This window comes from Urocitellus parryii, chromosome 3, assembly GCF_045843805.1.
Source record: "Urocitellus parryii isolate mUroPar1 chromosome 3, mUroPar1.hap1, whole genome shotgun sequence".
Taxonomy (NCBI): domain Eukaryota; kingdom Metazoa; phylum Chordata; class Mammalia; order Rodentia; family Sciuridae; genus Urocitellus; species Urocitellus parryii.
In genome coordinates this window covers 122,360,514-122,386,664 of record NC_135533.1, presented here as the reverse complement: position 1 = coordinate 122,386,664, position 26,151 = coordinate 122,360,514, and the positions used below count along the sequence as shown (strand labels likewise).

Here is a 26,151-nt window from a genome sequence, read left to right as displayed (position 1 = left end):
GGCTGTCTCCCTGCTGTGGAGGGCAGGGCCGAGGGCAACGTGGCTGGAGCACAATGCTGCAGGTGGTGTGGGATGCGGCCAGGCCCCGTGACCAGCTCCAGTGGGCAGGAGACCACTGCAGGGAGAGCTCCGACGGCAGGATGAAGCGGGGTGTGGGGCACGGAGAGCCAGCACTGTTGGGTGGCGGGAACCCCCTGGGGGCCAGGCGGTGCCTGGGCTTCAGGTCCTTCCTGTCCTGGTACCCAGACTCCCCAAGGCAGGGAGAGGTGGCTCACGTGGACTGCACATTGGCTGAGTGCCTGTCACGCCCCGGCTGGTTAGTCTCTGACCTCAAGTGTGCCTGCCGCTTAACGCAGTGAGGAGGGACTGCCGTGAGGAAGCTCCGTGTGGGGGCGCATGTGTTCCAGGAGGATAGGGGAGTGGAGGGTGAAGCAGCTTCCAAGGGGACGAAGGGCAAGTAGCGGGACGCTCTGGAGGGCGGCCCACTGGTCTCTGCGTTGGCGCAGAGGTGGTTCTGGGCACCTCTTCTCCAGTTTCTTACACATAAAAAAGGACTGATTTCCATTTCTGTCTTCTATAACGTCCTTTAAGGAAAGCAGTGTGTAGTAGCAGGGTGGGGGTCCCCAGGCGCAGGTGGCGTGGTGGCGGCCTTCAGGTGGGAGGCAGGGCAGAGATGGGGCCCAGCATGGTTTGGTAGCTGGGGAGGTGCAGGAGCCAGAGGCCGTGGAGAGCCTCACGTGACAGTGGGCAGCCTGGCCTTACAGTCCCGCCCCTGTAGCTGTGGGCACCCTGCTGCCCTCTAGTGCTGCCCTCCAGCCATGTTACCAGCCCCATGGGTTTTCTCGGGATGTGACTTCTTGAGGAGTAATGTTAGAAAAGACACACATCCTGGACTTCTCCGGACTCTCCTGTTCTTCCCGTTTAGACCCGGGTTCCAACTTCCCAGCTGCAGGCCCAAGGGCAGATGCAAACACAGACACCGCAGCCAGCTCAGGTGGCCTTGGCGAAGCCTCCGGTGGTGTCTGTCCCAGCAGCCGTGGTCTCTTCGCCGGGCGTCACGACTTTGCCCATGAACGTCGCGGGCATCAGTGTGGCAATTGGGCAGCCACAGAAAGCAGCAGGTGCCTGCCTTGCAGCCCTCCCCTCTGCTGGACACTGTGTGCAGTGAGCCTTTGCTGGCCGAGATGGCCGCAGCCCTGCCCTGCCCTGGCCCTGGAGCCCTTTGAACACAGGCCGTGTTGTGGATGCAGTTTCCTCAGAGCGTTTCTGGTCTGCTGGGTCCTCAGTCTAACTGAACACCCTCGGTCTGAAGTTTCACCATGGTGTGAATGGGACCTAGGCATGCAGAGGCATCTGAGTGTCTGGGGCTGGCTGGCTGTCACAGCTGCAGGCTCGCCGTTTCCTGCAGGGACAGTCAGTCTGAGCAGACCAGGGTGAGTGGGGCCCTGGCCCCAACCGACTCACAGGCCACGTTGTCTTGCAGGACAGACCGTCGTGGCCCAGCCCGTGCATGTGCAGCAGCTGCTGAAGCTCAAGCAACAGGCCGTGCAACAGCAGAAGGCCATTCAGCCGCAGGTCGCACAGGGCCAGGGTGCTGTCCCACAGAAGGTACGGCCTGCCCTTGAGGAGAGCCCCAGAGAGCACGCAGCTCCCAGGGGCACTAGCAGGCGGTCTCACCACCACTGCCTCTCAGGAAACACGCTGTGTAGTATTGGTCTGAGGACGCAGCCTGGAAGGGACCTGGGGGACTTGTGAGGATGGGTGGCCCTGAGCCAGGATGCTGGCCAGCTGTGCAGCCATATGAAGCCATGTGACTGAGGACCCTGAAGGGCTCGCTGTTGGTGCTCTCCTGGCTCCTGGGGAGGATGTTTGAGGGAGGAGCCTGGGGGCAGAAGTGGTAGCTGAGGGAAGTTCACAGGGCACCTGGAACTTCATCGGTGGCCCTCGTGCATGGCGAGGGCAGTGCCGCTGTGTCCCTAGCCTGCAGGTGCCTCTGCTGGCGCGAGCCACGGGCCTGGTGTGTGCTGTTCTCTGAGCAGAAGCGTGGGCACGAGGCCTCAGCAGAGCTGGGCTAGGCCGAGTTCTGCAGGAATCTGGGGCTGATCCCAAACAGCTCATTTTTAGGAGGATGAGGAGGCTTGCCCAGAGTGGCAGAGCTGGTGAAAGGAGGCAGGTCAGCTCTGACCACAGGGGCCACAGCTGGGCTAGGGGCGCTGAAGCCTGCTATGAGGCAGGGGGCAGAAGACAAGGCAGAGCTGTCCCTGGAGCCTCGGGCAGTGAGCACAGAGTCCAAGAGAAGGGGCTTGCAGGAAATAGTCAGGATATGCAGGGGCACAGGTGGCTGGACAGGTGTCTTCCTGCGTGGCACTAGGCATAGCTGTCATTATAGGGCAGGGTGTGTCCCAGATCAAGGCTTGTTGCTTATTCTTGCTTTCCTGCAGTGTTCTCTCTCCTGGGGCACAGGTTGGAGAAAAGCATGGTGCTCAGAGCCACCTTCCCAGTCTCAGGAGAAGGACAGCTGTGCAGCCGGCAGAGGTGGCCTCCCTGGGTACCCAGAGCAGCCGGCTGGCTGGTATGCAGTCTCAGGCCTGGCTCCCACTGGAAGGAGACAGACCACAGGCTGCACCTCCAGAGTGGCTTATGTTCTCTTAGTAGAGAGAACTGGAAATGAGAATCACTGTGCGCAGATCGGGCACACGGGTCGTCACCTCTTGTACTAAATGCTTTCGGGTTGTCTGCTGGATTCTTAAATTAGCCTTGAGAAACTGGTCAAGTTCAGTTACCCACACAAGGGCGTTCACACACCAGGTCCTGTGGAGGTTGGCAGGTGACTTCCAGCCTGGCTGCAAGGAGGGCAGGCCTCCATTTCAGTCCAGGGACTGCAGGAAGCAGGGGCCAGTGGCATTGTGGGCTTTGTCTGGGAGTGTGCTGTGAAGGCCAGGGTCCTACAGGGAAGGTACAGCAGGGTCTGAGTATCCAGCACTGGTCCAGGGTCTGATCCAGGTCATCTGTTCCCTCCAGCTGGCAGCGCAGCAGATGGCCACTCAGGGCCCACAACAGAAGGTCACCTACGCTGCCCAGCCGGCCCTTAAGACCCAGTTTCTGACCACACCCATCTCCCAGGCCCAGAAGCTGGCTGGGACGCAGCAGGTGCAGACCCAGATTCAGGTGAGCAGGGCACAGAGGGTGTGGTGGGCTCTAGGGTTGCTGGGCAGGTGCAGGCCAGCTGTGCTACAGGAGTCTCTGGAGAGAGGTCTGGGCTCCTCGTAGGCAGTGCACAGTGGGCCCCTGGGCCTGCAGGTGGCGGTGGGTGGGTGGGTGCCTCCTGGGGTCAGCCTTGCCATTGCTCAGCCCTCTTGGCAGTGGTCTCCTCCCCGTGAGGCCTGTTGTTGGCTGGTCTGTCTTGCATGCTGGACATCAGCTCTCAGTTCCTGAGCCACACAGACTGTCCTGCACAGCATGCTCAGTTCAGGTCCTCACACTGGACTGCACGGCCTCCCCCTTCCTGGTCAGCACTGAAGACGCTGCCCAGAGGACATGGAGCTCTCTCTTTCCTCCACCCTCGTGGTTTGCTCTCTTGCTTTGGTCTTTAGTCCTCTTTTCACACGTGATACCACAGAAGAAAGGGCTGGCTTAATTCCCGTGAGATGCCACTGCTTATTGAGCGGTCCCAGCCGTGCCTGGACCTGTGGTGCCCTCACCCGAGCCGTGTGGGTCTGCCTGCACTCCAGATGGGCTGTGCCTCCTGGCCCTGAAGGCACAGTCCACAGCCTTGGCTGTCCTTGGAGCTTTGCCCTTCCCTTGTGATCTCAGCCATCCAGCAGGTCCATCACTGCCCAGCCCCTGCTGCAGCTTTGTGGAGTCCTGTTCGCTCTGAGATGCAGGCTGACGTCTGCACACCCAAGCTTCAGGTTCTCCAGCGGAGAGGCCGCTCGCTGCCCACATCTTCTGAAGTGCTTTTGTCACATTTCCTTCTGGCTCTCGCAGAGGCCTTGCAGCTGTGTCGGGTGATGGAGCCGTACTTTCTGGTGTTTTTGTACAGAGTCTGCTGCCTTTTTTTGGTACCAGGGATTGAACTTGGGGGCCCTCAGCCACTGAGCCACACCCAGCCTGTTTTGTACTTTAGAGACAGGCTCTCACTGAGTTGCTTAGCGCCTCATTTTGCTGAAGCTGGCTTTGAACTCGCCATCCTCTGCCTCCCGAGCTGCTGGGGTCACAGGCGTGTGTCTGCTTTTTAAGTTTCATCTTCATACATTTTGTACAAAAGAATTTTTTTTTCTTTCTGGTTTTTTGTTTTTTGTTACATGAAGGAAAATTCTGTTCTTTTCTGGTTTGCTAGGACTTTCTGCACCTTTTACCCTGGGTTCCTGTCCGTATCTCCCTGTCCCCTCCTGGGTGCCTCCAAGGACTCCGGGCTTAGGGGCTTGCTGTGCAGGTGCAAGGGTGTCCACCAGGCCTGCCCCAGCTGCTGCCCAGCTCCAGACTCTGGGTCCTGGCTGCGCTGGGCAGTTGCATGGCGAGGTCTGACCCCAGGCTGCGTGGGGCTACGTCTTTGGTTAGACTTTCCTTTTACACCTTCCCTCTTCTACTCGAAGCCATCCTGCATCTTCCTCTTGGTGCTGCAGATGAATTCAGGGAATAGCGTGCAGCCGAGGGGGTGCTGCCGTTGTCCAGGCCTCGCAGGCAGGCAGGCCCTGGCTCTCAGGCGCCTGTCCCTTCTGTTGGAACTTGTCTGCTGCTCTTCCTTCCCCACCTCTCCCTCTTTTGGCCTTACCTTTTCTAATTTTGTTTTTGCCCCTCTATTCGTCTGAAAGTTGCAGGCTGGTGATGTTCTTGTAGAGCTCCTAGGTGGTCACCTGAGATTCCACATGCTCCCATGCCATCAGTGACCCTGCCCTGTGCTCCAGCAGCAGCCCCCGCATACTGCGCTCCACCTGCACTCAACGCTGTGCCTGAGGTGCCTCTCCTCCACCGGAGGGTGCCCTTGGACTTCTCTTTAGTGTTAGGAAATGCCTACTTTTCTCCTGCTCCCAGAAGGGGATTTGCTTAATACAGAATTCCAGGCTGGCACTGATTTTCCTGGCACACTTGCCTTGCTGCACCTGGCCCTGGCATCAGGCAGCTGCTCTGATCATGTGTGCACACACCACCCTGTTCCTCTGAAACGTGTGTGGAGCTTCCCGCCTGGACTGGGCTCTCCCGGGCCGTGCTGGTCTGGATGCTGCTTCTGCCCGTGTCCCCTTCCAGTCTCCCAGCCTCTGCTCTGTCCTGTGGCCTCCTGCATTCTGAATGGTGTCTCCCACTCTTCTTGGCTACTGGGTTTTCTGTGGTCAGGTCTAATCTGCTCTTCAGCTTGTCAGAGTTTCACTTGGTTGTTTCTCACGTTCAGAACCCCACGTCTGCATGGTGTCGTGGTCCCTGTCCTCAGGCTGCACTGTGAGAGCCCCGATGAGACCAGGCGGCATCTGGCTTGAGTTGCTGCCTTGGGTGCCACATGGCTTTAGAGTCATTTTTTTCCTTGCCAACTTTTTTCAAAGTCTGTGAGGCTTCTTTGTGGCCTGTCACCTCTGCTGGGCTCCTGTGGGCGCGTCAGGACCTTCCTTTGGCTGTGGCGCCAGGTGGGTGTGTCTCGGGTAGCACCCAGGAGCACACCTGGGACGCGCTGTCTCGTGTCCTCGGTCTCAGTGGCCGGGTAAGAGCTGAGAGGGAGCAGGCACTGTGCTGCTGCCTGCAGTCCTAGGGCTCGGGAGGCTGAGGCAGGAGGGTGGCAAGCTCCAGGCCAGCCTCAGCCACTGAGCCAGACCTTAGGATGCAGGGGTCGGGTACTGCTTGGTGGTAGAGTACTGGCTTCAATCCCAGGACAAACAGCACCAAGACAGAGGAGAGGGAGGAAGTGTCCGTGCACGTGTTCTGAACTCTGTGTCAGCCTCTTCTGTTTTGTCAAAAGGTCGCCAAACTCCCTCAGGTGGTGCAGCAGCAGGCACCCGTGGCCAGCATCCAGCAGGTCGCCTCCGCCGCTCAGCAGGTAGGACTGCAGACGCAGGCCGCCTGACCCTGGCGTCTGAGGTGCTGGGATCTGTGGCTTCTCCCTGAGGAAGCAGAGTGCTGATGACTAGGGGCTGACTGCCCAGCATAGTGCTCTGGCCTGCTTCTCGCAGGGCGTCCTGCACAGCATGGGCTGCACTGTGCTCAGGACGGGGCTCTGCAGCGTCCTAGGCTCCCTGGTCCCACAAGAGGAGTCTGCATCCCACAATGTCTGGGGGAAGTCCTGGTGTCCCCTGGCTGACATGGACCTGGGGCTGTCCTGCTGCTCTCTTTCAAGGGGGCCAGCATGCCCAGTTTAAAACAGTATTTATATTTCAGGGTGGTTCAAGCTGCAGGCAGCCAGGCCCCCGCTCTTGCCTTTCCTCCCTGAGACTGGGGAGGCCCTGTTTCCACCTGCTCCTGCTCTGCCAGAGAGCACAGGGGCCTGCCCTGGGCTTGGCTGTCCTGCTGGGTGACGTGTGCACTCTGCTGACAATGCTTTCTGGCTCTCGGCACAGGCCTCTCCACAGACTGTGACGCTCACGCAGGCCACGGCGGCAGGGCAGCAGGTGCAGATGATCCCCGCGGTGACTGCCACGGCCCAGGTGGTACAGCAGAAGCTCATGCAGCAGCAGGTGGTGACCACGGCCTCGGCGCCACTCCAGACCCCAGGAGGCCCGAGCCCAGCACAGGTGCCAGCCAGCTCAGACAGCCCGAGCCAGCAGCCCAAGCTGCAGATGAGGGTCCCAGCCGTGAGGCTGAAGACGCCCACCAAGCCCCCCTGCCAGTAGGCCACCAGCAGGGTCACCTGCAGGGCATGTGCTCGAGCAGTCATGTTCAGGGAGCATCCTCACAAGCACCCCTCCTGCCACGCAGCTGGCTGAAGAGCCGTGGCGGTGATGATTCCTGGTGTCTCGCCTCTCATGTCCTCCAGAGCAATAGTACTTGTTTTGAAAGCCACTCAGCCTGGTTGTTGGTGTCTGGTACTTTGCACGTCCAAGGAGTTGGGGGCCCATGTGGTGTCAGCGGCTGGCGCCTGTCTTGGCACTGCCACTGCGGCCTGGCTCACCCGCTCAGCTGGAACGCACCTGTGGTCCGCGGGAGGGAAGAAGGGCTCTGGAGTCCATGCTCCAGGTGGGCTTTGCACTCCAATCTCCCCTGGTGAGTGTGAGTGGGATGACTCTGAGGGGGCAGGTCTGGCCCTGTTGCCCATCTCCATGCGTAGGACATGAGGGGGCAGCCACCATGACCCAACTTCCGCTCAGAGTGGCAGTGTGGCCTCCCCAGCCTGTCCCCATGTTGCTGGCTCCCATTTGAAGGGGCTCTGACCGTCCCCCACTGTGGACAGAGCTCATGTCTGGACTTAGTGCGCCTGACAGCTCGGGCAGCTGTGCGACGCAAGCTGGCCTGGTCTGGTCTGGGGCATCCTTTCCTGTGAGAGTCCCTCCATGCCTCCGGGTTCCTCATCGTCTTGAGGTCCGTCTGCCAGCAGGCCTGCTGTAGCTCCGCCAGGCTCTGGAGGGGCCCTGCACTGAGGGGGACATTCCTTGGGGCAGGTGCCCCTCAGGGCCTGAGGGGCTGGTGAGGGCTCCACACCTGGTGCTGCCGCAGCAGGAGCACAGGCCCGCAGTGCCCTCTGTGCCCTTGGATTTGCCTGTGTCACGACGTCTGGCCCTGCAGTGGCCTTTGCCACCAGTGTGGCACATGCAGAGCTCCCATGTGCAGTTGCGTCTGGACCCCCCACCACTGTGTGTGTCCGGTGCCCACCTGGGGGCTGAATGGTGAGCACTGATGAGGAACCTGGAAGGGAGTCAGCACCACGCACTAGAGAAGCAGGGCTTGAGTGTCCAGCTCATCAGATGCTTCGGACCCAGCGCTGGGGTCCGCGTGCTCATCAGCAGGCCTGGCATTGGCCAGGTGTGTCTGGCCAGCAGTGCGCCCTCGCAGGCACCGCGCTCCCTGGCTCCTTACTCCTGACCCTGCAGGACTGCGAAGGTCTGGCTGCGCTGGTCTTCCTTGTCCTTCCTCCTGTGCTGTGGCCTCTCTTCAGACCTGACTGCCCAGCATAGTGCTCCGTCCATCTGCGGCCCAGGGGAGAGCATGGGCCCCCTCAGAGCTGCTGAGAGAGCGGGCCTGGGATCTGGGGTGCAATGTGGACCCTGCTGCTGCTCAGTGTCAGCCTCTTGTCTCTGGCAGGCCTCCACAGTGAGCCTGGCCACAACATGTGGTCAGAGGTGACTTTCTTGCCACCCCATCAATGGCATCGGCTGCCCCACCAGCTGTAGGCCTAGTGCTTGGGGGGACACCGTGCCTCCTGTGCTCGGCTGCGGCCCTCCCTCTGTGGGGGCGGGGGGGCGGCCTTCTCCGTGCCAGTCGTGATTCGGAGTTCCAAAGGCAGAGTGTGCAGCTCACAGCCCAGACTGCCACTCCACCTGGCCCCTGCAGGATGGACCTAATCAAGAGTCGCCGGGTCACTCTGATGAGGTTGGGCTTCCCTGGCTGCTGGCCCTACAGGCATGTGTGCTGACTGGCAGCAGGTAGAACAAGACAAACTGTAAATACTTTGTTAACACAAGTATTTGTACTTGAAGAGTAGGACCTTAGAGGGCATGGATGTCCTGCCAGACAGATGGCATAATAAAGTGACCTTTTTATATGTTTCTGTCTTGGTTTTCATAGAAGAGCAATGTTTAAATTAAAGTCAGATGTTGGTTGTGTTTTTCACAGCACAAAGTGGCTGCTGTGGGTACCAGTGTGTGCCAATTCCTCCTGAGACGTGGCGCCTGGCAGTGGGCACTTGGCCCTCTTGCGCTCGGGGCCTTGCTGATGGTCCCTCTAGCCAGCACCCCGTGGCTGCTGTCCCTCCTCTTGCTCTTGGACTTTTTTCCTTTTCTTAGAGACAAAAGCTTTCAAGTTTTAATAAAAAGCAGGCAGGAAGCCGAGGGGCAGTCCTGGTGCCCTTCCTTCAGCACAGGAACAGGCGCCCTGCCTTGCAGACCCCTGCTCCAGGGCGCACCCTCCCAGGCAGGAAGGGGCACAGGCTCTGTGCACCAGGAGCTGTGGGCCAGCGGCAGCCCAGCGGGTCCTGCACCCAGCTATCGGGCTGGCCTTCCAAGATAATGGCCCTGTCCCCTACCTGAGCACCTGTGTAGCTCCATGCCTCACCAGCCATGTGCCATGGGCCTCCAACTCCTCCCCAGACCCCCCTGCCCTCTAGACAGTTGAGTCCCTTGTCATAGTTGTCAACAGAAAAGAGCTCTGTGGAGGGTGCCAGTCCCTGGTCAGGTTCTGTTCACGTGACCTGGAGCTAAGCTGTGCACCAGGTGGGGCTGGGGCCACAGGCTCAGGAGGGCAGCACCTCAGCCCTGCAGCCAGCATGCTGGCAGCTTCTGCTCAGATGTCACCGGATTGTAAGCCTCTCTCTGGGCTGTGCCCCAGGCCTATACTGAGAGGGCGGCTCTCCAGCCTCCACCAGGAGCCCCAGGAGCCAGGGAAGTTTTTCTCAGCACAGATCTGAGAAGGTGCCCCTTGCCAAGGACTGGGCTGCTGCCATGGAGGATCCTGCAGACAGACTGGTTTGTCACCTGCCTGCTGCCCCACCTCTATGCCTCCTGCCCACCACCCCACGGCCTTCTATCTCAACTGCTTTTAGAAGCCCCCTCACCACACCCATCAGACCCCCAGCTTCCTCAGCCTACACTGCTTACAAGTACTGTTGGCCTAGCCTGCAGGTGAGGTGGGTCTGTCTCCCTGGGCAGCAGGGCTCCCTGGAAAGGACCCCCAACTTTTTTTACCCCCAGGACTGAGGGTTGAAACCAGGGGTGCTCTACCACTGAGCTACACCCCAGCCCTTTGATATTTTAAGACAGTCTCAGTAAGTTCCCCTGACAGGCCTTGAACTTATCAGCCTCCTGAGCAGCTGGGCTCACAGGTGTGGCCACCACAACACCAGCTGTCCATTTGCATTTTAATCACCTACTAGAAGTAGAAAGCCAACGTCTGGCCTCAAGGAACTCGGTCCTGGTGGTCAGCACGAGGAAGTGAAGGGCAAGTACTGGCCAAGGAAGGTGTGGCATGGACGTGCTATGTTGGGGGAGTCAGGCAGTAGGGATTTTCTGGATGACTGGGGAAGAGGAGTGTTGAAAGCACAGGAACAGCATGTGCATGCAGGTGGTAGGACAAGTATAGCCCACCTGGGAGGCAGGGCCCGGTCAGAGGATGGCAGGAGTCCTTCCCAAGCCCAGGGCCCTGGGTGGCCTGCCTCCTGTGCAGACTGCTCTTCCGGTGTGCCCCGCCAGGCAGAGGGTCAGGAGCTCCCAGGGGGGAACACCATCTTGGTGGCACTGGAGCCCTGGGCAGGGTACTCCAGGCCCTGCACTGTCACTCATACCACATCGTGTTTTCTTAAAATGAATCAATTAGTGGCTGTTTTTTAAAAATTTATTATCATGAAGTTTCTAAAAGTCTTCTCATAAACAGAGGTGCTTCTGAATCTCCTATTCCACTCACAGGACCCCACTGCTTTGGGTCTGCCCTGGGCCGGGTGGTGGCCAAGCATCAATCAGCACGAGGCTCAGGTTTCCTGGCCGGGCTGCCTCCCATCTGGTCACACAGCAGGGCTGCCCAGGAGGTGGGACGCTGATGTCAGAAGCATGACATCTGGCATTGTCTGAGGGGACCCCAGCCCTCAGGCAAGCACACCACAGGGCTCGAGACCAGCTTGCCCCAGGACGTGGTACACAGCCTTGGGCAGGGGTCCCAACCTGGCAGACCCACTGAGCTCTGGGCTGCCCAGCACAGGAGCAATGTGGGAGAGGGCTGTGTCACCACTGCTGCTTCAGGAACCCGGGGTGGTCGGGAACAGAGATGCACCCAGCAGCCTAGGCCACCTTCTGTTTCTGCTCCTCCTGTGGGAGAGAGAAGGGGGCTTGAAGTGAGCACTCCCAGCCCCCTGGACCCTCAGAGAACGGGAGCTTGCTCAGCAAGCATCACCGCCGGCCTTGGGCCAGGAGCTCAAGGGCCAGGTGACAGGCCCCTGCTTCTGGCTCTTGTCCACACTACTCTAGAATGAGGCTGACTTGCAGGACCACTGGCCCAGGCAGACCTCACCTTGATGGTCTTCTCCAGCTGGGACAAGGCTTCCTCGTACTGAGGAACCATCGGCTGCAGCAGCTCACTGGGGATCTCGTGCCTCGATAGCTCAGGTGCCCCAGCTTCGGCCAGCATCCGGAGGAACCGCCTCTCCTACAGGGAAGGGGCCTCGTGTGGGAGGGTCTCAACCCCCCTCAGAACCCTCTGCGGCAACAGCCTCCCCAGTGTCCCACAGAGACACACCACCTCACCTGCACCTTGAGGAGCAGCGTGAAGGCCTGTCCAGTTCTCCCAGCTCGAGCCGTCCTCCCCACTCTAAAATCACACAGATGTACGACGGGAACAGTGGCTTCTCCCTGGTCACCCCCCACTCGTCCCACACCCAGGAGCTCACAAGCCTGGAAGCCCAAGTGGCCACTGCTGCCAGCCCTCACCGGTGCACGTAGGTCCTCAGGTACTGGGGGGCATCGTAGTTGATCACCAGCTCCACACCCTGCACATCGATGCCACGGGCAGTGGCATCAGTGCTGATGAGGCTGAAAGCACACAGCCCTATGGTCCTGCCCAGCAGCAATAGGGACCCCCAGCCTGAAACCCAGCTGAGCCAGAAGCAGGGACGCCTACAGCCATGACCTCCGCACTAAAGGGAAATCCCAGGCCTTTTCGGAAATGTACCCCAGACTCAGGAGCACAGTTTCCAGGAAAAAGCACCCTTCAGTAGTCCCAGGGTGACAGCTGGGGCAAGCACCCCAACTCCACAGGCAGCCCCCTCCCTGTACTCACAGCTGGATCTTGCCCTGTTCAAAGTGCTTCAAGATTTTCCTCCTCTGGCCAGGCCCATAGCGGGAGGAAAACTCGGCCACATTCACACCCCCAAAAGCTTGCGCCAGTAGGAAGAGCCTATGCAGAGAGGAAACTGCAGGCCGAGGCCGGGGCAGAGGCCGGGGCCCAGCTCACCAGCCGCAAACGCCCGCCCTGCTCACCTGTGGGAGTGCTCTCGGGAGTTGGTGAAGCACAGGGCCCTGGAGACGCTCGTCCTGAGAACCAAGTGCAGGACGGCCAGTGGCTTGGAGCTGAGGCTGCAGGGCACGTAGTGGTGCTGTGGAAGATGGCAGGTGGGCAGAAGCCCTGGGCCTGGCACCACCCACCCCTCTTACCCCCTCACTTACCGTGAGCCCCACAGGAAAGGTGTATTTCCCCCCCGAGTCCCCGTCTGTCTCCACATCCCTGTCTTGGGGGCCCCTGTGCGTCAGCCCTGTGGAGAAGAGCCGGGGCTGGTAGAGGCCGAGCCGCTGCAACTTCTCAGGGTTCTGGGTCAAGGTAGCTGAGAATAGCAGCTTCTGCAAAGGCATCTGGGGACGGCAGGTGCTGGAAAGAAGAGGGTGTCAGTAGGACAGGTTCCTCACAGGTCCCAGTGCACAGAGAACACCATCGGGGAGTATGTGGCCTTCCCTCAGCATGCAAGTGTGGAGGAAAGGGGTCAGCCCCAGCACAACAGGATACCTGGCGGCAGTCACTGCTTGGGGCTGCCTTCTCTGGAGTAGGGCACAGGGGTCTGCAGGGCCCTCACTATGGAAGGCTGCCGCTACCACCCGTGGCAGCCAAGACTGGTGCATGCTGTCTATCATGCGGTCAGCCTCGTCAACTACCTGCAGGCAAAACCACGTTGGCTGTCAGAAATTCCTTGCCAGGTCCATCTTCAGCAAGGAGTCCGGGCCTCCCAGCAAGCAGCCTACCAAAAAACGGAGCTGCTGAAGGCTAAATCCTGGGGTCTGGTCAATGTGGTCCACCAGGCGGCCAGGTGTGGCCACCACGATGTCGGCCAGGCAGCGGTAGCCGTCTGTTCTACAAACAAGAGTAGCTCACAAGGGAAGCACCATGCAGGGCCTTCTGATGGCAAGCACAGACCACCTCGTGCACATAGCATTGACCCCTACCCAACACGGGTGGGCAGAGCAGAGACCCCCAGAGAGCTCACTACCCACAGAACCTACGTCTTTTGGACAAGGCTCTCCTGTTCTTTAGCCAAAGACTTCTGTCCAGTAACCAGGGCAACCCGCAGAGGTGTGGCGTCTGTGTAGACGTTGAACACTTTGCTCACCTACAGGAGAGGTCTGCCATTGGCCTGGGGACAAGCTGGCCCTCCAAGACAGTGCCAAGGACTCTGGCTGAGCACCACACACCCAGCAGGTCAGCTCAGGCTGGGGGCATAGGCTTACAGGTATGGGGGTCTATGTACCTGCTGGGCCAGCTCCTTGGTGGGCAACACCACCAGTGCACGCACTTGGCAGACCACTCGGTGCATCAGGGCCTGCAGGGAGGATGGGCTGCCTGTCAGCAGAGCTAGCTCCCTGCCATCCACCCCTGACCAGAAAACGAGGCAAAGTGACACCCACCTGCACCACAGGAATGACAAAAGCCAATGTCTTCCCACTGCCCGTTGGGGCAGAAACACAGAGGTCACTGGGTTGGTAGCCACCTCTGCTCACCAGGAACCCACTGGCCACACTCTCCAGGAGGGCAGGAATCACAGCTGCCTGGACTGGACAGGGAGTGCATCAAGTTGACTCTCCCAGAGCACCTCTGCTCAAAGACAGCAACAGGCCAGGAGGAACCACAAGCCCCATGCCCACGCACACCAGAGGGGCTCTCACAGGTGGGGTGCTGTGAGGGGTGCCCCAGCCCCGTCTGCTGGCCCAGGGAAGGGCACCTGGAAAGTAAGCCGAGATGCCATGTGCACGCAGCTGCTTCTGCAGATCAGGATGCACCTCGGGGATGTTCTCGATGGGAACAAGATCCTCAGTGACATTCTTCCTGACAAAGCTTGGCTTAGCCAACCATGCTGGCAGGAAAGGCTGGACCTACCCCAAATGCAATAAAGACCACAATTTACCAGAGCCCTCTGGACCCACAAGGTAGAAACCTTTTGACCAGTCTCAGCTCTTCCCCAGCCGCCACCAGCCACTGTCCCGGCTGCCTTCAAACACGAAAGTGGGTTCCAGCAGACCCGCCTCTGGCCACAACCACCTGACTCCATCCGCGGCTGCGCCAAGGGCCCCTCGACCAGAACTCGCGTCCTTCCCGCCTAAGGGCCAGCGCGGGCCTCTGCCCAGCGCACACCCCAGCAGCTCTGCACGTCCCCACCGGACTTGTCACCACCGCTCCCGGCTCCGGCAGGGGCACGGGGGGGCGCGGAACCGCCGCCGGCCCCCTCGGCTGCTCACCTTTGGCGTCTTCCTCCTCGCGAAGCCCCCCAGCACCGGGCCGGGGGCCGGGCACCCAGCCTCCTGCTCCGGGGACTCGGCGTGCGCACTGCGCTGTTCTGGCGCCGCCTCGCTGGTCCCTGCGCTGCACACTCGCCAGTCAGCCCCGCCGCCGGCCTGGGAGCGAGGCCCCGAGCCCACCACCGGCGCACCTGCGTCCTCGCTCTCGTCCGCGCCCTCGCCCAGCTCTCGGCGCCGCTTCGTCAGCCGCGCGTCCGGACTCCCGCTCGCCCGCCGCCGCCGCCGGGGCCGCCGCCGCCGCCGCCTGCCGGCCGCCTCCGCGCACCGTGCGTCCGCCTGGACGGGCGCGGGCTCCCGCTGCTGCTGCCGCTCGCGGGCTCGGCGCTGCAGGCGCTCGAGCAGCACGCGGGCCCGGCCGCCCGCCCCGGCCTCCGCCGCCCAGGCCTCCGCCGCCCCGGGGCCCGGGTACCGCGCTACGTGGAACAGCGCCATCGCCCCAGCCACCTCTTCTCGGCGCGCGGCGGTGACGTCACGAGGGCGCCGCGGGCGCGCCTGCGGAACGTCACGGGCGCGTCGGGTGTCGTCACCAGCGCGCCGGCGCCCGCCCTGTTCCCCGCGCGGCCGGCAAAGCATGGAGATGGAAGTTGAGGCCGAGCGCGGGCGGCCCTGCGATCCCCGCCGCGCGCTAGGCCGCCTGGTGCAGGCGGTGCTGTCCAGCCGCGGCGAGGCCAACGCCGTGTTTGACGTCCTGGCCGCACTGCAGGTGGCGGGCGCTGCGGGGCGGCGGAGGGCCGGGCCGGGCCGGGGTGGCGGAGGCCGGGGCGGGCGGAGGGCCGGGGCGGCCGAGGGCCAGCGGCGCGGCTCACCCGGGCGCGGCCCACCTCCCTCGCAGTCCGAGGACCAGGAGGAGGTCCAGGAAGCAGTCCGCGCGTGCAGCCGACTTTTTGGGGCTTTGCTGGAGCGGGGTGAGCTGTACGTGGGCCAGCTGCCCTCTGAGGACACGGTCATGGCAGGTGAGCGACCAGGCCTCGGCTCCAGCATGGATCGGAGGGAGGCCTCGTCATGTGGGATGAGACCCCCAGCCTGTCACAGGGCGTGCACTTTTCGCGGAGGAGGCCCCCGGCCAGCTTGAGGATTCTCTTGGTGATTGCTCGGGGAGAAAGATGCCCCTGGCGAGGTCTGACTGGACGCGGCTAAGGAGTGACGTCCATACCCGGCTGTGTAGTTCGATGCCAGCCATCAGTTGCAATTGGGGCTGAGTCACAATATTTTGGGCAGCCACGTTTTGGGGCCAAGTGAGGGGAAGAGATAGTGCCGTGTCCCTGGGATCCTGGTTGGGGCAGTGCTAGAGGTGACCTTCTTCCCCCCTTTGCAGAAACCAGAGAATGGCTGGTCCTTGCTTGGGTCTGGGGGCCCTAGTGGCTGTTTTCACCAGTAGTGATAGAGGGCATGGGAGGGTGGGGCTGTGCCAGGGCTGCAGTATGACACCCTAACCCTCCCTGCAGGGTCCCAGGGAGCCATGCGCAAGTACAAGGTGTGGATGAGACACCGCTATTGCAGCTGCTGCAATCGCCTGGGGGAGCTCTTGGCCCACCCTGCCTTCCAGGTCAAGGTGAGGGTCTGTCTGGGAGTTTGCTTTCTCTGTCTGTTTCCTGCAGTCGACCCAGCCTTCTAGGCTCTCCGTCCATAAAGCAGTGGTCCTGGGCTGTGGATGTGGAGTTCTCTTTCCAGGCTGTCTCAGTGAGGTTGCTTTCTAACCAGATGCAGTTCTGCTGTTCCTGTCCCCTCACATGTGCCTGTTTCATAGTGTCTGGCCCCAAGGGTGCTGAGTGTGTAGTTCTGGTTTTAGAGCTGGTCCCTGCTCTGCATCTGGCCTCTTACTCTTGAGTTTCCGCTTAGGTTGTGAGGTTTACTGTGGCACCCTCCTTACCAGATGCCAGGATGCGGACCTGGCCTGTGTGTGCCCCCCTGCCCAGACCTCGCCAGGAACTCTGTACCTACTTATCTTAGTGAAGTCATATCACTTGCTTTGTGGGTGGGTGTGGAGGTCCAGAACCATGGCTGGCAATGAGCAGAGCAAGACGAGGTGGGGTCACCTTTCCCTCGTACCTCCTGGCAGCCCTAGGCCTGGCTGTGAGGGGCTCAGGGGCTGGTGTAAGCTCTGCCTCCCATGCTTCCCAGGAGCTGGCCCTTGGGACACTTATGAAGTTTGTACAGCTGGAAGGAACACATCCCCTGGAGCAGCCCAAGTGGGAAGGCCATTACCTGTTCCCCCGCACACTTTTCAGGGTGAGCAGCTGGTGGGTCCAGGGTCCCCCAGGAGTGGGCTACCTGAGCAGGTGGCTGTGGGGTTAGTGAGACTCCTGAGCGTCCCTTGGCTATGGAGAGGAGTTTGGTGTGGCATGGGGCTTGGTGAGGCTGAAGTATCCTGTCTAGTGGTACTGGGACTGGGTGGGGGCAGAGGCGTCACCCTGCCCGTTTCCCCCAGGCAGTGGTGAGAGGCCTGGTCTCACCTGCAGAGGACCACAGCCTGCTCCTCTCCCAGTTCCGGGAGTACCTGGAGTTTGATGACATTCGCTACCATACAATGCAGGCTGCCTCAGATGCCGTGGCTCAGGTCACCAACCAGCAGCCTGAGGTGAGTGGCTGGGTCTGATCTGCCTGTGTCCTAGTGCCTCCTGGGGTTGGGGCAGGGAGGATGTGGTACCTGATGCTCAGGCCAGATCTCTGCAGCCGTCCGTCATCTTCTGGAACAATGCTTTTACTCTGCTCAGCGCTGTGAGCCTCCCTCGCCAGGAGCACGATCTCTCCAACTTCTACGTGAAGCATGCAGGTGAGTGTCCAAGGCAGCAAGAGCACCAGGGCACAGACCCTGGTGGGAGGGCCAGCAGAGCAGGGCCTTTTGCCTGCGTGCTGAATGGTCTGGGCCTTGTCCTTTTTGCAGAGCTGTCAGACAAGTGGAAGGTCACTCATTTGAGGGTAAGATATTTTGGTGGTGTGGACAGTCTTCCCTGATAGTACTTCCTGGCTATAGGCAGTGCATGCGTGTGCCTCACACTGTCCCCTGAGCCATCTCCACCTGTCACCTTGTAGCTGGCTTTAGCCCTCAAGTCTTTCTTTTCTTCACACTGTGAGGAACATGCTTATCTTTCTTGTGCTGACATTTTCTCCCCAGCAGATTTGAGCCCTGGTGCTACAAAACCCATTCTGGGGTTCTCAAGTTCAAGGATTTGGGAGGTTCCCAACTGAATGTGGGTGGGAAGAGGGCAGGGGGCTGGCTGCAGCCTGGGGTGCAGGCAAGAAGGCAGAGGGCTGGCTACAGGCTGGGGGGCAGGAAGAGGGCAGAGGGCTGGCTACAGGCTAGGGGGGCAGGTGGGAGGGCAGGGGATGGCTGCAGGCTGGGGGGCAGGTGGCAGGGTACGTGTGCAGCCTGGTCCCGTTGCAGGAGCACAGGAGAGCATTCCAGGCCATGTGGCTCAGCTTCCTTAAGCACAAGGTAGGACCTGGTAGGGTGGGGTGCCCTCATTGTGATGGGGGTGGGCTGGCCGCACCTGACCTGCATTGCTGCCCCAGCTGCCCCTCAGCCTCTACAAGAAGGTGCTCCTGGTGATGCACGACTCCATCCTCCCCCACCTGGCCCAGCCCACCCTCATGATCGACTTCCTCACCAGTGCCTGTGATGTGGGTGAGTGGTCCTGCTTAGCAGTGGTGTCTGAATTTGGGGTGTGCTGGTCGTGAAAGTCCAGTCACTCCTGGCTCATCCTTTCCTGTGGCCTCAGGCAGTGGCCAGCAGTTGGGTAGCCTCTAGCTGTGCAGCTGCTGGGTTCCTGCTGCAAGCCAGGACAGTGGGGGTGGGCAGCTGCCTGGGAGCAGCACCCCCTAAATGGGTGAGAGGTTCACCTCTCTGTCTTTTGCAGGGGGTGCCATCAGCCTTTTGGCCTTGAATGGACTTTTTATCCTGATTCACAAGCACAATTTGTAAGTAGCAGTCTGGGGGATTAGACCTTCCCCTTGCTTTCAGGCTTGATGTACCTCCTTGTTGACATGTCTCTCCTTGAGGGTCAGGATAGTGGAGGGAGGTGCCTGCCCAGGGATGCCCACGGATGGAGGGGCTGAAACCATGATTCCCTGGGGATCTAGCTCACTCCTGTGTGGCCCTCTGTCCCCCAGGGAATACCCCGACTTCTACCGGAAGCTCTACGGCCTCCTGGACCCGTCTGTCTTCCATGTCAAGTACCGAGCCCGCTTCTTCCACTTGGCTGACCTCTTCCTGTCGTCCTCGTGAGTGTCCAGAAGCACTGGCCTGGCCTCAGAGCAGCCTGGCCCTACGTAGCTCTGGTGCTACCGCCTGGGGCAGGGAGGGGCAGGTGGCTGGCCCTGGTGGCTCATGCCCCACTCCCTGCCCAGCCATCTCCCTGCGTACCTGGTGGCTGCCTTCGCCAAGCGCCTAGCCCGCCTTGCCCTGACGGCACCCCCGGAGGCCCTGCTCATGGTCCTGCCCTTCATCTGCAACCTGCTGCGCAGGCACCCTGCCTGCCGTGTGCTGGTGCACCGCCCGCAAAGCCCTGGTGAGTTAGGTTAGGGCAGCCTTGGGGATGTCAGGGAGGACCCTTTCCCGTGCCCACTGCCCCAGAGAGCCCAGACAGCCTCAAATCCTGGATCTCATTCCTAGAGATGGACAGTGATCCCTATGACCCTGAGGAGGAGGACCCGGCCAAGAGCCGAGCCTTGGAGAGCTGCCTCTGGGAGCTGCAGGTGGGTGCCTGGGCCTTGGAGGACACTGTGTGGCCTTGTGCCCCGTCACCTGGGTTGCTTGGGGAGCCTGTTCCCTCAGGCTGCTGCTCTGTCACTGATGAGAGCTGCACTGTGACAGCCTTGGGTCCTCCCTTGCTCAGGGCTCTGCAAGCCTGAGCGCTCAACACTCCTACCCATGTGGGGCTGGCCCCACAAAGGCCCTGGATGGGGAGCACACATGTGGGGTACATGGCAGGGGTTGCTGAAGCTGTGGTGTCAGTGACAGCCACGTGCCCTTCCTAGACTCTCCAGCAGCACTACCACCCTGAGGTGTCCAGAGCCGCCAGCGTCATCAGTCAGGTGCTGTCTGTCACAGAAGTCAGCATTGCGCCCCTCCTGGAGCTCTCTGCCTATGAGGTGAGGAGGGTTGTGGGACCCCCAAGCACCAGCCCTGCGCTGGTTTCTGTTCTTACAGGGCTTTGAGCAGGACCTGACGAAGCCAGAGTAGGAGTGGGGGGCCCAGGGACCACCAAGCATGAGCCCAGGCCTACTTTCTGTCCTTACAGGTCTTTGAGCAGGACCTCAAGAGGAAGGGGCCCGAGCCAGTGCCCCTAGAATTCATCCCAGCTCAAGGCCTGCTGGGCCGGCGGGACAACCTCTGTGCCCAGTTCTTCACACTTAGCTGACCCTGGCTGCCATCTGCTTCCATGCCAATAAATAATTTTGTAGGAGAGAGTATCTAGGCAGAGTGGGCCCTGCCAGGTGGGAGGGGGCAGCCTGGTGGGGGTGCCGAGGGGCCTCCAGGCAGCCGGTAGTACGGGTGAGCTATGTACACCCCACAGGGGGCAGGTGCCTGTGCCTCCCACTGCATAAGACCAAGCAGGGCCAGCAGTTTCTTTGTGGCCTGGTGAGTCATGACGGGAGGATCATGTGTACATATCTGTGGTCAGTGTTCCTCTTCGCGCTCAGAGGATGCTGGGGTATTCTGTTGTCTTTGGGTTTTTTTGGTCCTGAGGATTGAATCCAGGGGTTCACTCTCACTGAGCCACATTCCCAGCCCTTTCTTAATTTTTATTTTAAGACAGGGTCCCACTAAGTTGACCAGCTGGCCTTGAACTTGCCATCCTCCTATCTCAGCCTCCCAAGTTGCTGGGATCATAGGCATGGCCACTGTACGCAGGTCAGAGGATGCTTTTTTCCTGGGAGCCACCGGCATTGCAGGGACACGGCAGAGTCCCAGGGGCATGTGTCTGCACCCCACTCCCCATCTGAGGCTAGCCTGTTCCTCCAGGTGGCTGGAAGTCAGCATTCTCACGTACAGGACCCACTTACACCAGAGGAGTCTAGTTGTCCATTGAGGACAGTAGCCTCAGGTTTTCTCTTGAAGATCCAATTTTCTTGATAGGTGCAGTGGCACATGCCTATGATCCTCTGTAGCTCAGGAAACTGAGGCAGGAGGATCCAAGTTCAAGACAAGCCTCAGCAACTTACCAAGGCCCTAAGCAATTTAACAAGACCCTGTCTCAAAAAATAAAAAGGGCTGAGCTGTAGGTCAGTGGCAAAGTGTTTGTTTTGTTTTATATTGGGAGTTGAGCCCAGGAATGCTTCACAACTGAGCCACATCCACAGCCCTCTTTTATATTTTGTTTTGAGACAGGGCCTCACTAAGTTGCTCAGACTGGCTTTGAACTCATGATCCTCTTGCCTCAGTCCCAAGCCCCTGGGATTGCAGGCACCCAGCATCGAGAGAGCTCTTGCCTAGCTTACATAAGCAAAGAGAAATCTAGTTGTGAAAGACAGGAGGAGCAGCAAGGCTGAGGTGTGGGCTCTGGCAGGGACTGGCCACTGTGGGAGAGTGAAGCCCCCTGGCTGGGCCTTCTTCCTTCCCGGCTGCCCGGGCCCCCCGCACATCCCCAAGGGCACAGGAGCTTCCCACACATCTTCCCATGGTTGCGGTTCTTTATGGAGCTGCTTTGTGGGCAAGACTGGTCCAAGGGCTCTGAGGGTCCTGCAGGGACTTCAGGAAGCACCTGTGAGATGGAGGTGGCCCTCCCCCATGTGACCTATCACTCTGAACCACACTTCACTTTGCAGTTCTGCCCTCGGCCTTGACACCAGCTGCACCTGCTGTAGCCCCTTCCCTCTGTTGCCCCATTATCCAGGCCTGTTCTAGACATGAACACCCTGCTCTGTCACAGCGCGGGTGCTGAGCACCTTTGGGTACTCTGCACCACCTGGTCAGAACTGTCCTCCACTCATGGATGGGTTGCCCCCTTGCCCTGGGGGCTTGTTTGTGGGACTGGCTACATGGGCCTCAGCAGCCTTGTGGCCAGAGGGCTGGCACTCTGAGCCCTCCCGAGACGGCTCCTGGGTCCTCGGCACACTGGCTGAGATACCAGTTAGAAGTGAACTTTATAAATCATAGCCTCCTGGGTGTCTACAGGTCCACCCTGTGCATAGACTTCCCTGGTCCTGTACCCATTAGACCCTGCCTGCCAGCAGCATCTGGGTGGAGTCACAGGGAACCCCTTGTTCCTTATCCTCTGACTCTGTCCCTGCAGAAGGGGGGTACTGTGCCAACCTGAGCTGGCTGACCACTTGGGACAGCCTCTGCTGCTGTGCCCCAGGGTTCAACAAGGGCTGGGCCACCTGCCCCATGCCCTGGGGAGGTGATGCCCCACTGGTGCTGCAGCCATTTCCCTCAGGGACAAGGTCATGCCACCGTGTCTGGAGGACTCCCTGCTGGGCTATGAGGCTGGCCCAACAGGACAAGAGTCAGAAGCACTCAGGTCAGCATGCTCAAACCAGCCCAGTGTTGGAGCGTGTCCCCAGAGGCACATCAGCACTGACCCACAGGACCTCAGGGTGTGATGTCCCTTGGACAGGGCCTTGTAGAACATTGAGAAGGGGTGAGGTCACGAGGGCTGCTCTGATGCCCCTATGCTGGAGGAACCTGGACAGGGACCCTGCCACCCCTGAGTCTCAGGCTCCTTCCTCTGAGACTGGGACCAGGGGCCGTCCCCACGTCTGCAGTACCTGGCTAACACACTAAGTGGTGGGTGGGGACCCTAGGACTACTCCATGGGTTCCCTTGGGAGCCACTGTGGTATCCAGGCTGCAGGGAAGGGGCTTTGATCAAGGCAAGGAATCACAGCTGCAGGCCAGCTGGACCCAGTGGCACTACCCACACCGGCTCCAGCTCCATGTGAAGCTTGACTTTGCTGGACTGGAGGAGCAGCCTGGCTCTGCTGGGACCCCTGCGATGGTGCAGGGCTTGGGGTAGAGGGGCTGTAGTGGGTGGGCCCTGGCAGGTCACTGGACCCCTCTCCAGGAGCCAGGCAGGAGAAATCAAGGGAGTGGGGCTGGCCCTGGGCACCACGGCAGCATGTGCTGAGCAGCAGCCCCAGCCCTAGCCCCTCAGAGCTCAGAAGAGTGGTGTGCAGGGGCTCCAATAGCAGGGTGGCTGAGGCAGGTCCTCGAGGCATGGGTTGGCCTGTCCCTGTGACATGGTCCCTGGCATCCCAGAGCTGCAGGACACCATGGCGCATCCAGGGCTTGTTTGGCTGCTGGGGTAGGCGGCGAGGCCGGGGCCCCTGACTGCAGAGCCTGTCATCCTGCCCCCACCCAGCCCCGTCCTCTGCAGATGGGGCTGTGTGCTGAGGAGGGAGTCGGGGCCATAGAGAGCCAGGGGGTGCGGATGACAAGAGCCTCGGCCTCTCACATGTGTAAGATGGGGTGCTGGGAAGCCTGGGATACTCCTGCCTCGCCCACAGCCCCCAGTCACCCCTGGGTCTGGCCACAGTAGCTTGGCTTGAGGGCCTTTGACCTTGTGTTTCCCAGGAGGCTGTTGTGGTCTGTGGCTCTGGTGCTTCTGCCAGGCAGGAAAGACCCTGGAGACAGCAGGAGTAGGCCCCCCACCCTGCCACCCCTAGCATCTTCCACCACCCGGGAGCTCCCTAGCAAGGGGACAAAACCTAGACTCTTCTGTAGAACAACTGCTTTCCCAAACCAAGTGTTAGCTCCAGTTTTATTTATCATTTTAGATTCCAGAAGCCACGTGAGCCCTGTAGAAATGCAGACATGGGCACAGCACATGGGAGCCTTGGTGCCCCATGCCCCTCCCCACAGACCCTTTCCCACTGAGGCAAGGACCAGGGGCCCATCTGTTGTAAACCAAGCACTTCACCTTCACTGCTGTCCCAGAGACCCCAGTAGGTTGCCGACCACGCGGTGGCCTGATCTGGGTGCGGTGTTCTGTCCACACGGCCTGGTCCTGGGCTGGCCCAGTGTCTCACCTTTCCCCCCTTGGCCCAGCACACAAGAGGGTGTTTGTGTTTTGGCCCAGGGTGTTCTACCACTGGGCCATGCCCCAGTTCATTTTATACTTTGTTTTGAGACAGGGTCTTACTAAGGTGCCCAGGCTGGGCTTGAACTTGCCGTTCTGCCTCAGCCTCCTGAGTCCCTGGGACCACTGAACCAATGATACCCAGCAGAATTTCTGTGGATTACATATCACCCAGCCTCAAGTGTTCTGTAGTGCAGGAGCAGTTCCAGTATTTTGGAGGCACTGAAGTTTCTCATGCCATTGCCAGTTAGGCCAGTACTTACTGAGCACCAACTGCATGCCAGGGAGGGTCCCTCTCCTGGTCCCTCCTTGCACTCACAGGCAGTTGACAGTGCTCAAGCATTTAGTGGGCATTTTGCAAATTAGTTTCAAAAGATGAGAGGCTGGGGCCATGTGTCTGCATGGAAGGCACTTCATGGTTGGCAGCACTCATCTCCCACGTGTCAGCAGGGCAGGCTGGAAGTGGGCAGCTCATCTGCCCCACCTGATAGGCACCACCGAGCAGGTAGGGGCTGAGGCTGCAGTACACATATGTGGCTGCTGCTGGCTGTCCACTGACACCTGTCCAGACGATGGCTGGTTCCCAACAAACAGGGACGTGTGCTGTTCTGGGGACAGAGCTGGAGCAACCCGATGGGTGAATGGGCCTCTCAGAGGTCAGAAGGGACAGGGACAATTCCATAATGAATGAAAACACATGGACCCAGCAACCCAAGAGGGCAGAATGTTGGTTCCCCTGCACGATTGCCCCAAGCATGGCTTGAACGGAGGTGCTACAAAGGTGCCCAGGGCCTGAGGCCAGGAGGGAGTGAGCAGGGTCTTTGGGCATCTTTAGTGGACACTGGGCACTGTCCAGCCCCAGGTTGTGCAAATACTTTCCTATGAGGAAAGGGAACAGTGGATGTTCTTTGAGGCCCATGCCGTCCTTGTTGCATGACTTACCTCCCTGAAGGTGGCCACCTCCCTGGGTCACTGCCTTCTTATCACTGGCAGGTCTGAGATGGCCATATGAGGCCTGCATGGGGGTGACCTGGATGCAGCTAGGACTGCAGATGCCCTGCCAGTCTGCAGGTCTGAGCTGCTCCTGGGCACTCTGCACTGGGCCCTGATCACGGGGTGGGGGACTGGACAGACACGGACAACATTTTCTAGAGCTGGGTGGTGCCATTGGCTTCTGCCACAGGGCCCTCAACTCAGCCTCCGTCCATCCCAGATGTGGTTTCCAGGCTGGGGTACATCCTGCCCTCTAGACACACCTGCTCCGTGGCCTCCTGCTCCCTGTCCTTGAACACCAGCTCTGGGAGAAACCAGAACCCTGCCCCACCCTCCCAGGACACCATCCCTTCGAGGACAGCCACATCCCCCCACACCCACTGCACTCCAGATACACCGGCAGGCTTAACAGGAGAGCAGTTTATCCTACAGTCCCAGAGGCCATAGCTCAAGACCAAGGGGTCCGAGGCCCAACTGCCCTTCTCCCCTATGAGCAGACGCCGTTCCTCCCACAGCCTCTGGGGCCTCAGTCCCTTCTCTGCTGACTGTGGCCTCTCTGCCTCTGTTGCAAAGTTGGCAGGGGCTAGGTTCAGCCCCTGCTCTCCCTCATCCCAACAACCCACCTGCAAAGCCTCTGCTCCCAGACAAGCCCACCTTGAGGGCACTGTTCACCCCAGTACCCTGTGTGATGCTGGAAGGGGGCCCTGCCCTGGCCCAGGCGGCTGTGCCCAGCATGGTGGTGCCCAGGGCCTCCCCAGGACAAGGGCCACAGTGAGCAGGTCCCACCACAGGCATGGCAGGCCTGGCCTCAGGACCATATAGGGCATGGAGTTAGTGTTGAGGGCAGCGTGTCCAGAGTCCAAGGGCCTTTCATTTCAGGTCAGGGGTTCAGTCCCCAGGTCATGGATAGCCAGTGGGGTTTTGTCCCCCATGTCAGGGCATCTACCCACCAGATCCCTGCAAGTGTGTTTTGTGGACCTAGAAGGGCTGCTGCCCCCTCTTCCAAGGTGCCCTCCTGCTGGCCTGGCTGTCAGGGTTCGGGGTCAGGGGCTTCTGATCATATGCAAGTGGCCCTGGAAGGGAAGATACAGGATGGGCAGTAACAGCAGGCCCTCAGCCCCTCCTCCTTCCCTCTGAGTCGGGACATTGTCCACAGGTGTGTTCAAGGTGGCACTGGGAGCCCGGCACGTGTTCCTGGACACAGCCTTGCCTGGGCCTGCCCTGAGCGAAGCCTGGGCCCGCACGGGCAGGCGACTGAGGGCACTAGAGGGCAGAGCTGGGGCGGTGGAAGTGCTGGCAGAGCCCGTCCTCTGAGCTCAGTGCTTCAGGCCGCAGCCAGAGAAAATGAAGATGCCAAGGCACTGGGTCCCCAGAGGCAGCCTAGAGGGCCTCTCCCACCTGCAGCCCAAAGTGATGGGAACCCCGGGGCTGGCGGGGGGGGGGGGCTCTGCTAGGCACTGGGAACAGAGGTAGGGAGTGATCTTGTCCTGTCCTGGGAAGCCCTCTATGAGGTGCCCTTAAAGGGGGGCATCGTGGTGTTGGCTTCCGGGGCGCATATGCTGAGATTGGAACCCCATGGAGGAGGCTGGCCTGGCCTGCGCAAGGAGGGCACGCCAACTCATGAGCGTCCCATGATTAGTCAACCAGAGGTCAAGGGTTGCGTTTTCTCTCCTGTGTGGAAGCTGGAGAAGAGAAGGGGAAAGAAAGGTGTGGGGTTTCATGGGAGTCAAAGGGGGCTAG

The 26,151-nt window shown here is 60.3% G+C and overlaps 3 protein-coding genes across 7 annotated transcripts in view; 2 read left to right on the top strand and 1 right to left on the bottom strand.

The window, feature by feature from the left end:
* Ep400 (E1A binding protein p400) overlaps positions 1 to 8,682 on the top strand; it is a 94,558-nt gene extending 85,876 nt beyond the window's left edge. For all 4 annotated transcript variants that reach the window (XM_026409635.2, XM_026409634.2, XM_026409632.2 and 1 more), the window contains 5 exons: positions 926 to 1,121; positions 1,484 to 1,608; positions 3,022 to 3,168; positions 5,948 to 6,025; positions 6,543 to 8,682. In XM_026409635.2, the coding sequence (XP_026265420.2) occupies positions 926 to 1,121; positions 1,484 to 1,608; positions 3,022 to 3,168; positions 5,948 to 6,025; positions 6,543 to 6,815 (819 nt within the window). In that variant the 3' untranslated portion in view covers positions 6,816 to 8,682. The remainder of the gene's footprint in view (positions 1 to 925; positions 1,122 to 1,483; positions 1,609 to 3,021; positions 3,169 to 5,947; positions 6,026 to 6,542) is intronic.
* A 1,787-nt stretch (positions 8,683 to 10,469) lies between these two features.
* On the bottom strand, positions 10,470 to 14,831 carry Ddx51 (DEAD-box helicase 51). 2 transcript variants are annotated; one of them, XM_026409672.2, is made up of 14 exons: positions 14,340 to 14,831; positions 13,826 to 13,976; positions 13,512 to 13,657; positions 13,355 to 13,426; positions 13,110 to 13,216; positions 12,852 to 12,960; positions 12,619 to 12,764; positions 12,285 to 12,483; positions 12,099 to 12,214; positions 11,899 to 12,015; positions 11,550 to 11,651; positions 11,367 to 11,430; positions 11,134 to 11,268; positions 10,470 to 10,931 (listed from the first exon to the last, which is right to left on the bottom strand). In XM_026409672.2, exons 1-14 carry the CDS (start codon positions 14,829 to 14,831, stop codon positions 10,905 to 10,907), a joined length of 1,983 nt encoding a protein of 660 aa, XP_026265457.2. In that variant the 3' UTR covers positions 10,470 to 10,904. The 2 variants fall into 2 exon arrangements, with proteins under 2 accessions (XP_026265457.2, XP_026265458.2); XM_026409673.2 differs by lacking the exon at positions 11,899 to 12,015.
* Positions 14,832 to 14,943: 112 nt separating this feature from the next.
* On the top strand, positions 14,944 to 20,607 carry Noc4l (nucleolar complex associated 4 homolog). Its single transcript, XM_026409678.2, has 15 exons — positions 14,944 to 15,102; positions 15,232 to 15,352; positions 15,845 to 15,951; positions 16,521 to 16,628; positions 16,828 to 16,977; positions 17,073 to 17,172; positions 17,284 to 17,318; positions 17,785 to 17,835; positions 17,913 to 18,024; positions 18,257 to 18,317; positions 18,510 to 18,620; positions 18,747 to 18,907; positions 19,012 to 19,094; positions 19,377 to 19,490; positions 19,640 to 20,607. The coding sequence occupies exons 1-15, from the start codon at positions 14,971 to 14,973 to the stop codon at positions 19,757 to 19,759; spliced, it is 1,566 nt and encodes a 521-aa protein (XP_026265463.2). The 5' UTR covers positions 14,944 to 14,970; the 3' UTR covers positions 19,760 to 20,607.
* Positions 20,608 to 26,151: the final 5,544 nt, after the last annotated feature.